Source organism: Trichechus manatus, unplaced genomic scaffold (assembly GCF_000243295.1).
Source record: "Trichechus manatus latirostris isolate Lorelei unplaced genomic scaffold, TriManLat1.0 scaffold00040, whole genome shotgun sequence".
Taxonomy (NCBI): domain Eukaryota; kingdom Metazoa; phylum Chordata; class Mammalia; order Sirenia; family Trichechidae; genus Trichechus; species Trichechus manatus.
In genome coordinates, this window is record NW_004443976.1 from 16,734,258 (window position 1) to 16,746,351 (window position 12,094).

A 12,094-nucleotide genomic window follows, 5' to 3' on the forward strand; every position below is an offset into this window, starting at 1 on the left:
AATTCTAACTCACACAAAAAGACCAGACTGGAGAAACCCCGAGAGTATGGCCCCTGGACACCCTTTTAGCTCAGTGGTGAAGTCACTCCTGAGGTTCACCATTCAGTCGGGGATTGGACAGCCTCATAAAACAAAATGGGACTAATGAGGTACAGCAGTCCAGGGACAAGGACTAGAAGGCAGGAGAGGACAAGAAAGCTGGTAATAGGGAACCCAAGTTTGAGAAGGGACAATGTTGACATGCAGTGAGGTTGTTAACCATTGTCATAGGGCAATATGTGTACTAACTGTTTAATGAGAAACTATTTGTTCTGTAAACCTTCATCTAAGGTACAAAAAAGAAAAGAATCATCTACGTGAGATCAAATTGACAACAGCAACTCAAAAGGTTTGATGGGAAGCCTCAGGGGCAGAGTTGAAGATAACGGTGATGGAATAATTTGGAAAATATTATTGAGAATAGCAGCACAACTGGAAGAATGTAATCGATGTCACTGAATTGTACATGTAGAAACTTTCAAAATGGTGTAACTTTGGCTATGTACATTCCCCTGCCCAAAAAAAAGGTCTTCCTAGGTTGAGAAGGGAGAGTGTTGACATGTCATGGGGTTGTTAACCAATGTCATAAAACAACATGTGTACTGACTGTTTAATGAGAAACTATTTGTTCTGTAAACTTTCATATAAAGCACAATTAAAAAAAAAAAAAAGAATTGAGGGTGTTTCTACCCAAGGCAAAATATGAAATTTTCCAAGACATTGTGAGTCAAATGAAGTTTATCCCTTTTTTGCAGGGGCCCCTTCCAAGGCCCTTAAAAAAAAAAACCATTGCCATAGAGTCAATTCCAAGTCAGGGCAACTGCATGTGTTACAGGGTAGAACTGTTCCATAGAGTTTTCTTGGCTGTAATCTTTACAGAAGCAGATTGCCAGGCCTTTCTTCCAGTGTCCCCAAAAGTGTTCAAACCATCAACTTTTAGATTAGTAGTACAGTGCAAAACATTTACACCACCCAGGAGCCTCCAAGGCCCTTACTTAATTTTTTCTTTGTAATATGTTTTTCTTTTTTCTTACATGGGACCCCCAAACTATATAACTTCAGTCCCCAAAAGCATGGGTATGCCTGGTCACTACTTAAGTCACTAAAATAAAGCAATTTTAAGTTTGTATGCACCTAAAAAAGTAGTCTCAAAATATATTAAGTAACTTTGGCATAATCAAAAGGAGAAATTGACAGGATCACCACCAGCCCTCTCTTGACTATTGGTGAATCAGGTGGACAGAGGGTTGGTGCAACTGTGGAGGATTTAAACAGCATGGTTGACAGATTTGATCTAGACTTATGCAGAGTTCTGCATCCTACAATCAAAAAGTGAATATTATTCTCCAGCACACATTGAACATTTGTAGAAATGAATCATATACTGGGCCATAAAGAACATCTCAACAAATTTCAAGGAATATATGGCCTAAGCATAGTATAGTCTCTGATCACAACTGGCCAATTGGTTTGGGAGTTAATAACAGAAAGGTGAATGGAGAGCCCCCAAATGTTTGGACATTTGGAAGCATGCTACTAGATAACTCAAGGTCAGAAAAAAAAATCAAAATGGAAATATCTAGAACTGGGTGATAATAAAGACACTGCATGTCAAAACTTGTAGATATGGCAAGCATGGTGCTTTGAGGGAAATTACAGTGTTAAGTAATTACATTAGAAAGAAAGAAAGTGTAATGTTTTTTGAGCTAAATATCCATCTTAGAACTCTGGAACAAATAAACAATGAAATGACTTCAGGGAAAATAGAAGAAAGGAGACAAAGGAATTGGGAGTAGAAATCAATGAAATAGAAAATATAATAAGAAAAAATAATAAAGTGGAAAAACATCTGAAAGGTTGATCAAAGGAAGAAGAGAGAAGACAAAAACAAACACTACAATGAAGAAAAAAAGAGAGACAAAATCAAGATTAGAATGATTATAAGAGAATACCAACATCAATATGCCAACAAATTTTAACATTTCAACAAAATGAATGAATCCCTGGAAAAATGTGACTTGCCAGAGCTGACTCAAGAAGAAATGAAAACATTGAGTAGTCCTATAACTATCAGAAGAATTGAAGCAGCGGTTAAAGATATTCCCAAATAAAAATATATATATATTTATCAGATGCTCATGGTTTTACAGGCTAGTTTCAGCAAGTTATGGATCATCTAATTTTCTTACAATTGTTCCAGAGAATAGAAAAAGAAATAAAACTTCCCAATTCATTCTATGGGTTGATAAAAGTCAAACCAAAGCAAAAAAAAAAAAAAAAAAAATGCAAGAAATGAAATGTTCAGGGGTTAATTTCACTTAAGACTATAAGTATAGAAATCCTAAATAAAATAATAGTAAACTGAATCCAACAGAGTCTTCTAATAATAATACATGATGACCAATTTGGATTTATCACAGGTATGTAAATATAATTTAGTATTTTTTATTCATAAATGTTTTTCACTATATTGACAGATCGAAAGAAAAAAATATGGTTATATCTATAGATTTGGAGAAAACACCAGTTAAATTCTAAACAAATAATGTCCTTGATAAAGCAGTAAAATTATTTTATTAAATCTCAACTCTTGAGTATTATCTTTTTAATATTCTGTGTAATAAAATGGGAAGTGCAAAATAAAGCACTTCTATATCACAAAGTACAACGGTTGTCTTGAGAGGAAATACTTGTGTAATTGAGTCTGAGCTGAACTAGGCCCTTTGTGGAACACCATTTTTATTTGAAAAGAACAACTGACTGATAAACTATGGTTATTCAGACTTGAGTATCTGGCAGATATTTTCTCAAAAATGAACTTAGCTTGTCACTATAAGGAAAACAACTGATAGTTTATGTCTCCAGTAATAATATTTGAGCTTTCAAGCAAATTATTAGAATTTTGGAAAATTTGTATCTGCTATGGTGAGCTTGACAGCTTCTCAATACTTTAAGACTTTTCTTATGAGATCAGTAGTGACACATAAATAAGTAGATAGATCAATAGATGGATAGATGATGATAGATAGATCAATAGATCAATAAATAGATAGAGATATGCAAGATTATATACTGAAATGTATCAACATCTGGAAGATCCATATAACTCAGTGAACCAATGTTTTCCAAATGACCAATGCATTATGTGACAAAGTTGCACATGGGTAAAAGATCAATTCAAAATGCAAGTTAGGTCAATAGATTTTAATGTCAGAGAGGATAAAAAGTTCACTGATATGCTCTCAGACTCCACATTGCTACCAACTTTTAAGAAATTACCACCAGTGAAAACAACTCAAGTGCCCACAATGATGAATGGATAAACAAAATACGGTATATACACACAAAGGTATTATTCAGCCATAAAGAGAAATAAAGTTCTGGTATATGCTATGACATAGATGAACTTTGAAAACATTATGCTCAGTGAAATGTCAGATACAAAAGAACAAATATTGTATGGTCCCACTTAAATGAAACGGTGATATGAATATCTAGAATAGGTGAATCCATTGAGACAAAAGAAGATTAGTGGTTACCAGGGGCTGGGAGGAGGGAGGAAAGGGGAGTTTTTTAAAAAAAGAAGATGATAATGCCCAGTGTCAGTGAGGGCTTAGATAAAAAGCCACTTTCGTGCACTAATGGTTGGAGTACAGATTTGTAGTTATTTTTAGCTAAATTCATAAACAGAGTCTGAAAAGTTTCTACCTTCAGACCCAGGGTCAGAGCTAGAAGTGAACCATCTGTCCTAGAACCTTTCATACTTCACATCTCTTTATCCCAGTGTGCCAGGACTTGGGGAAAATCATCAGCCTGATCTTTCAGCTCCTACTCTACTTTTCAGCTAGGTCCATTCTGCTGCTTGGACTATATATACATGTATATATATATATTTTTCATTTTAACAATTATATTTTTCATTTGCAAGATCTCTAACTTTTTGGAATTTTAAATGGAGCACAAGCCTTTTTCTCTCATTCCAAGCCATAGGGCACACTTCCCAGGTTGCAGTCCTTCCATGGTCTGACATCCTATCCACTTACCTCAGGCCAAAAGCATCTTCTCGACCTAACAGTGACACACACACACGCAAATAGACTGCAGACCTCAACTCTCAAAAGAACAACTAGATGTGCATATTCTGAGCACCCCAAGCACTGATACTTAATATGCCATTTGATTGGAAAATAAATATCAAAACTTCTTCCAAATTAATCCAAAACATTACGTATGAAGTCCCCATTCAGTCATATTTTAATTGACTTTTTAAATTTGTTTGCTTGCAAAAAAAAATACAAGCAATGTTGACATGCAGAAAGTAAAAAGTGAGACTTCTGTATACATAAATGCCTTATTTATGTAGATAATGTTGTAAAGGATACTCAAGAAACTTAGAAAGTTTCCTCTGGAGATGAGAATGAGGACACCAGAGTAGGGGTTAGAGTTACTTTTCGTAAATTACTCATTTATGGGTCTGTACTTTTTCCATGTATATATATTACATTTTCCAAAATATATATCTATATTGTGAAAAGTGAAATACGGTTCCTCCAAAAGTAAACATAGAATCACCATATGGTCCAGCAATTCCACTCCTAGATATATACCCAAAAAGACTGAAAGCAGGAACACAAACAGATACTTTAACCAGTGTTCATTGCAACACTGTTCACAATAGCCAAAGGTGGAAACAACTTAAATACCCATCAACAGATGAATGAATACATAAAATGTAATACACACATGCAATGGAATATTACTCAGTCAAAAAGAGAAATGAACCTCTGATACATGCTACAACATGGATAAATCTTAAAAAACATTATGCTGAGTGAAAGAGGTCAGTCACAAAAGGGTGAATATTGTATGATCCCACTTATAGGAAATATATAGAATAAGCAAGTGTATAGAGATCAAAGTTTATTAGTGGTTACCAGGGGCAGGTCGGAGGGAGGGGGAAGGAAGACACAATACTTACAGGACACTGAGCTTCTGTTAAAGGTGATGGAAAAATTCAGAAAAATTTAATGGTGATGGTTGAGCAACGTAGTGAAGATATTTAATGTCACTGAACTGTACCACAATTTTAAAAATGTGAAGATGGTAAAATAAAAAAATAAGTCTCTACCCTTCATCCCCCATGTTCACTTTGATATCCCAGGAGTAACCACTGTTAACAGTTTTGATGTATATCCTTTCACATCTTTTCCTCCATAGCTTTTCTGGTCCAGCAATGTGTTCCTCTCCATGTCCACATATGACGTCATGGGATAAATTGCACTTAATTACCTAGACACAGCCATAAGGCCCTGTGTAATCATTGTGGTTCACAGTGAGACAACAGATCAGTGATACAGACATGAAGCTAGTAAGGCAGCTGGAGTAGCTTTCACCAGCTTGCCATGTGCCACTGACCACTTTGTCTTCACCCTCACTTTCGGCTCAGGCCCATGTGACTGGACCCTGCCTCAGCACCCAGTACCAGTCCTGGGCTAGCTTATAGAATATCTTCTATCTTCGGTTTTATTGTTTGGCAAGGCTTTCCACTGTTTCCATTCTGGTGTGTCTTCAGCCTTTTAGCTACATATGAACACTCAACAAGACCCAGCTCTGGGCCTCTGCAGGGAGGTGGGGCCAGCCTCTCCCAGGTGTATAAGTAACCATTGCCCTTCTCCATGAATCAGGACGCAGCAACTCCATGAAAACCCAAAGTGAGTGAGTTTGCATGTGTATGTACCACATGCATGTTGGAAGGAGTGGAGGAGCTACAGTTTTATCCACTAACCATTACAGGTTACCGATCTTGGGCTTACGAGCTTTCCAAGAATCAGTAAAATGTCGTGTTCTGAAAAAATATGTATTCTTGGCTCCAAAATACTAAAATAAAATTGAAATTACTAAATATTTATTTAAATGGTTTCAAAAACTAGCACATCAACTTGTCAACAGCTCAAGCCTTTGAGAGTCAACTACCAATTATGTTTACTATGAAGTGTAGATGCTTATTAATGAGTTTGACATTTCGTGGAGTTAGGCCCCCAAACGGTTAAACTCTGGGATACTAACCTAAAGGTTAGCAGTTGGAATTCACCGAGGTGCCTCAGAAGAAAGGCCTGGCAATCTACTTCCGAAAGGTCACAGCCATTAAAAACTACTCTGAAACACTTGAAGTCGCCATAAGTCAGAATCCACTGGAAGAAAACTGGTCATTTTTGTTTGTTTGTTTTGTTTTTAGGCCTCCAATACTAAGAGCCTTAAGAGGGTCTCTAAAGTCTCGTAACCAACAGCTGAGAGATACCGGCTGGGACTGACTCCCGCCCACCCAGCTCCTGGGGAGAGAGGAGGGCTGACCACAGGGGTCCTCTCCCTCTCCATCCAGGACTCTACCCCAGACTCCGTTCGGCCCCTGGCAGAGCATCCAGAGCAGGATGGAAGGAAAGACACCACTTCCCCGCCTCCCGCCGTTTTCTACTGCGGGCAACGCTGCTGAATCTTCCTAATCCCTCCCCAGGACCAGGCGTCTCTGTGGATGAACTTCCTTCATTCCTCACCCATGGGACTGAGGCAAACAGCAGTGGTGGAGAAAGCTTCCAGCCGTCTGCAGTGTATCGGACACCAAAACGGAAGTCGGTTCAAGAGCTATGGGGAACCTGGTCACCCCAAAGGGACAACAGTGGGCGCGGGGCAGCAGCCAGCCGGATGCCCTAGTTGGTCCTACCTCTTAAAGCCCGGCCACTCGGTGGGTTCAAGATCCAGTGCACCGGCCTTGGACCGGCTGGCCGAACGCACGCCCACCCTGGGCGGACAGCCAATAGGAAGAGCGGAAAGGCGGGACTCCTGCGGAATCAGCCGATGAAAAGCCCAGAAAGGTCTGCGATCAAATTACCCTTTCTCGGAGTGCCACTGAGTGTCGCTCTCCTGCTCTGCAGGTTTCGTGAGGCATCCAGTGGCGGCCCGGCGGGGACTTAGAGCGTCTCTAGCGTCGTACTGAGTAATTTAAGATTAAAATCTACCTGGTGAACATAATTAATGTCACTAAACTGTGCATATGAAGGTTGGCGAAATGGCAAATGTTTTGTTACTTATATATTTACCACACACACTCAGAAAAGCCGCTACACCAACCACGGTAGCGCTACCCAACCTTCCCCACCTACTAAGGAGCGAAACAGCCTCCCGCCCTTCCACCCTTTTATAAAACTAAGTCCTTCTCTCCCACCGCCCGGGCTCTCCCACCTGTGAAGGCATGCTGATGCAAGGATTCTACATGAAATACTAGCAAATTAAGTACAGGAATAAATGACATGATCTATCATACTGACAGATGACTAAAAGACATTTGATAAAATTTAGTACCTCCTACTGATTTTAAAGAACAAATGAAATTCTAAGTAAACTAGGAATTAATAGAAATGTTTATACTCAGAAAACCACAGCAAATCTCACAGTATCTGAAACACCAGAAGAATTCCTGTTGACAAGATGAAAAGAAATACCTCTTCCCTCACCGCTTTCATTTACTGTTTTGGAGAGGCGGACCAAACTATAAGACCTTATACGGAGATCATAAAAGCTTCCAGAAAAGAAAAACAATCAACTACAAAAGCTCAAGAATTAGAATGCTATACTGGATTCCAGAAGGGGAGCAATATCTTCAAAATTCTGTAGAAATATATATTCTCAGCCCAGAATTTCCAGATGAATTGTAATCTAGTGTAAGGGCAGAATAGAGATTTGAAAAGACTAGGAAAGTTTGTCTCCCATCCTTTTTTAAGAAGCTACCAGGAGACCAACCCCAGCAAACAGGGAGTGATTAAAGGACAAGGAGTTCATGAGATCCAGAAAATCAGATACAACCCAGGAGAGCAGGGGGGGAAAAAGTTCCAGGATAATGGCAGCACTGTAGGCCTAGAAAGCAACCAGGCCAAATTGGAGCAAAAAGATAAAGGATAACAGTAGATTCAGTGTCAGGGAAAAAGTAGACTCAGTGGAACATAAGGAAAGAAATGAGACTATGTATATGGGAAAGCCCCAGCCATCTGTCAGTTTGTCGTACTGTGGTGGCTTGCGTATTGCTGTAATGCTGGAAGCTATGCCACCTGTATTCAAATACCAGCAGGGTCACCCATGGCGGATAGGTTTCAGTTGAGCTTTCAGACTAAGACAGATTAGGAAGAAGGACCTGGAGGTCTATTTCTGAAAAAAGTTAGTGAAAACCTTATGAATAGTAGCTGACTGCGATATTGACTGATATAGTGCCGGAAGATGAGCCCCTCAGGTTGGACGAGCTGCCTTCTAAAAATAGAGTAGACATTAATGACATGGATGGAGTCAAGCTTTCAGGACCTTCAACTGCTGATGGGGAATGACTCAAAATGAAAAGAAACAGCTGCAAACGTCCATTAATGATAGTAACATGAAATGTACAAAGTATGAACCTAGGAAAATTGGAAATCATCTAAAAATGAAATGGAACCCATAAACTTCTATATTCTAGACATTAGTGACCGGAAATGGACTGGTATTGGCCATTTTAAATCAGACAATCATATGGCCTACTGTGCCCAAAATGACAAATTGAAGAGGAATGGTGTTGCATTCATTGTCAAAAAGAACATTTCAAGACCTATCCTGAAGTACAACGCTGTCAGTGATGGGATACTATCCATATGCTTACTAGGAAGATCAGTTAATACTTCTATTATTTAAATTTACACACCAACCACTAAGGCCAAAATGAAGAAACTGAAGATTTTTACCAACTTCTGCAGTCTGAAATTGATTGAACATGAAATCAAGATGCATTGATAATTACTGTTGATTGGAATGTGAAAGTTGGAAACAAAGAAGAAGCATCAGTAGTTGGAAAATACGTCCTTGATGATAGAAACGATGCCAGAGATCACATGATAAAATTTTTGCAAGACCAATGAATTCTTCATTGCAAATAACTTTTTTCAACAACATAAATGGCAACTATACACGTGGACTTCACCAGATGGAATACACAGGAATTAGATCCACTACATCTGTGGAAAGAGATGATGGAAAACATCAATATCATCAGTCAGAACAAGGCCAGGGGCTTCAGAACAGACAATCAATTGCTTATAGGCAAGTTCAAGTTAAAGCTGAAGAAAATTAGAACAAGTCCACAAGAGCCAAAAATATGACCTTGAGTATGTCCCACCTGAATTTAGAAACCATCTCAAGAATAGATTTGAAGCATTGAACACTAATGCCCGAAGACCAGACAAGTTGTGGAATGGTATCAAGGATGTCATACATGAAGAAAGCAAAAGGGCATTAAGAAGACAGGAAAGAAAGAAAAGACCAAAATGGATGTCAGAAGAGACTCTGAAACTTGCTCTTGAACGTCAAGTAGCTAAAGTGAAGGGAAGAAATGATGAAGTAAAAGAGCTGAACAGAGGATTTCAAAGGGCAGCTTGAGAAGACAAAGTAAAGCATTATAATGAAATGTGCAAAGACCTGGAGCTAGAAAACCAAACGGAAAGCACATGCTCGACATTTCTCAAGCTGAAAGAACTGAAGAAAAAAATCTCAAGTTGCAATATTGAAGGATTCTATGGGGAAAATATTAAACAATGCAGGACGCATCAGAAGAAGATGGAATACACAGAGTCACTGTGCCAAAAAGAATTGGTTGAAGTTCAGTCATTTCAGGAAGTAGCATATGATCAAGAACCAATGGTACTGAAGGAAGACATTGGTGAAAAAAAAGCCTCCAGGAATTGATGGAATACCAGATGAGAAGTTTCAACAAATGGATGCAACACTGGAAGTGCTCACTCATCTATGTGAAGAAATTTGGAAGATAACTACCTGGACTATCAACTGGAAGAGATCCATATTTGTGCCCATTCCAAAGAAAGGTGATCCAACAAAATGTGGAAATTATCAAACAATATCATTAATATTACACTCAAGTAAAATTTTGCTGAAGATCATTCAAAAGCAGTTGCTGCGGTACATTGACAGGAACTACCAGAAATTCAAGCTGTATTCAGAAGAGGACACGGAACGACGGATATCACTGCTAATGTCAGATAGCTGCTGTTTACCTGTGTTTTATTGACTATGCAAAGGCATTCAACTGTGTGGATCATAACAAATTGTGGGTAATATTGCAAAGAATGGGAATTCCAGAACACTTAATTGTGCTCATGAGGAACGTGTACATAGACCAAGAGGCAGTCGTTCAAACACAACAAGGGTTTAAAGTCAGGAAAGGTTTGTGTCAGTGTTGTGTCCTTTCACCATACTTACTCAGTCTGTATGCTGAGCAAACAATCTGAGAAGCTGGACTATATGAAGAAGAATGGGGCATCAGGATTGGAGGAAGAATCATTAACAACCCGCATTATACAGATGACACAATCTTGCTTGCTGAAGGTGAAGAGAACTTGAAGCACTTATTGATGAAGATCAAAGACTAGAGCCTTCAGTATGGACTGAATAAAGAAATACAAAGCCTGAATATAAAGAAAACAAAAATCCTAACAACTCGACCAATAAACAACATCATGATAAATGGAGAAAAGATTGAGGTTGTCAAGAATTTCATTTTGTTTGGATCCACAATCAACGCCCATGGAAGCAGCACTGCATTAGGCAAATCTGCTGTAAAAGACCTCTTTAAAGTTTTAAAAAACAAAAATGTCACTTTAGGGTGCGCCTGTTCCAAGCCATGGTGTTTTCAATCACCTCATATGCATGTGAAAGCTGGACAATGAATAACGAAGACAGAAGAATTGACACCTTTGAATTACGGTGTTGGCAAAGAATATTGAATATACCATGGACTGCCAAAAGAAGGAACAAATCTGTCTTGGAAGAAGTACAGCCAGAATGCTCCTTGGAAGCAAGGATGGTGAGACTTCATCTCACATACTTTGGACATGATATCAGGAGGGACAAGTCCCTGGAGGACAGGGGGGCCTCATACCACCAAGAAAGAAGCACTAGAAGCAGAGCACGTCCTTTGGACCCAGGGTTCCTGTGCAAAGAAGCTCCTAGTCCAGGGGAAGACTGACAAGAAGGACCTTCCTCCAGAACCGACAGAGAGAGAAAGCCTTCCCTTGGAGCTGATGCCCTGAATTTGGACTTCTAGCCTACTAGATTGTGAGAAATAGAACTTCGCTCCTGAAATTCACCCTTCAGCCAAAGATAAGACAGGCCCATAAAACAAAATGAGACCAAATGGGCACACCAGCCCAGGGGCAAGGACAAGAAGGCAGGAGGGGACGGGAAAGCTGGTAACAGAGAACCCAAGGTCGAGAAAGGGGGAGTGTTGACACGTCATGGGGTTGGCAACCAATGTCACAAAACAATATGTGTATTAATTGTTTAATGAGAAACTAATTTGCTCTGTAAACCCTCTTCTAAAGCACAATAAAAAAAAAAGAAAGAAAAGGAGGGTGAGAATTGTTGCACAACTCAGAGAAAGTAACCAATGTCACTAAATTGTACTTGTAGAAACTATTGAATTGATGTATGCTTTGCTGCGTATATGTTCAACAACAAAATAAATAAAATTTAGAGGGGGGGGAAAGAATTATTAACTATAACAGGGGATTAGGTAATGAAGGAATATCTAGTAAGAAGTGAACTATAAAGAATATAGAAATAGCAGAAATAAGAAGCAGCCATTACCCAAGGAAGAGGCTCCTCCAGGACTAAGATCAGGTTGGCCTTGGGTCACTAGAAGGAAGAGACATTACTGTGGTGCAACAGCAATGGAACTTGCTAGAAATTCATGCTCTAGGGTGCCAGGGAAAGCTGTTCATTGGGAGGTATCTAATATGAGGCACTCTACCACAAAACCACTTTGGCTGTGAGCTGTGCTGGGAGAAGCTGTTGGCCACTGGGTGCTGCTGGCTGCCCTGCACTGCAAGAGCTGGGTGCTAGAGAAGCTGTGCACACTACAGGAGTTTAGTGCTGGAGGCTTTTGTGCTACAGGAGCCAGACTTGGAGAAGCTGCATGCACTTTAAGAGCCTGCCAAGTGAGCTGCAAGAGCCTGCCTGCTAAGTGAGC

General features: G+C 39.3%; 1 protein-coding gene across 1 annotated transcript in view; it reads left to right on the forward strand.

The window, feature by feature from the left end:
- Positions 1-8,779, forward strand: part of LOC101358831 (olfactory receptor 1D2-like) — an 11,933-nt gene extending 3,154 nt beyond the window's left edge. Inside the window, exon 2 of the mRNA XM_004376141.2 lies at positions 8,770-8,779. Coding sequence (XP_004376198.2) covers positions 8,770-8,779 — 10 coding nt within the window. The remainder of the gene's footprint in view (positions 1-8,769) is intronic.
- The last annotated feature ends 3,315 nt before the right edge of the window (positions 8,780-12,094 follow it).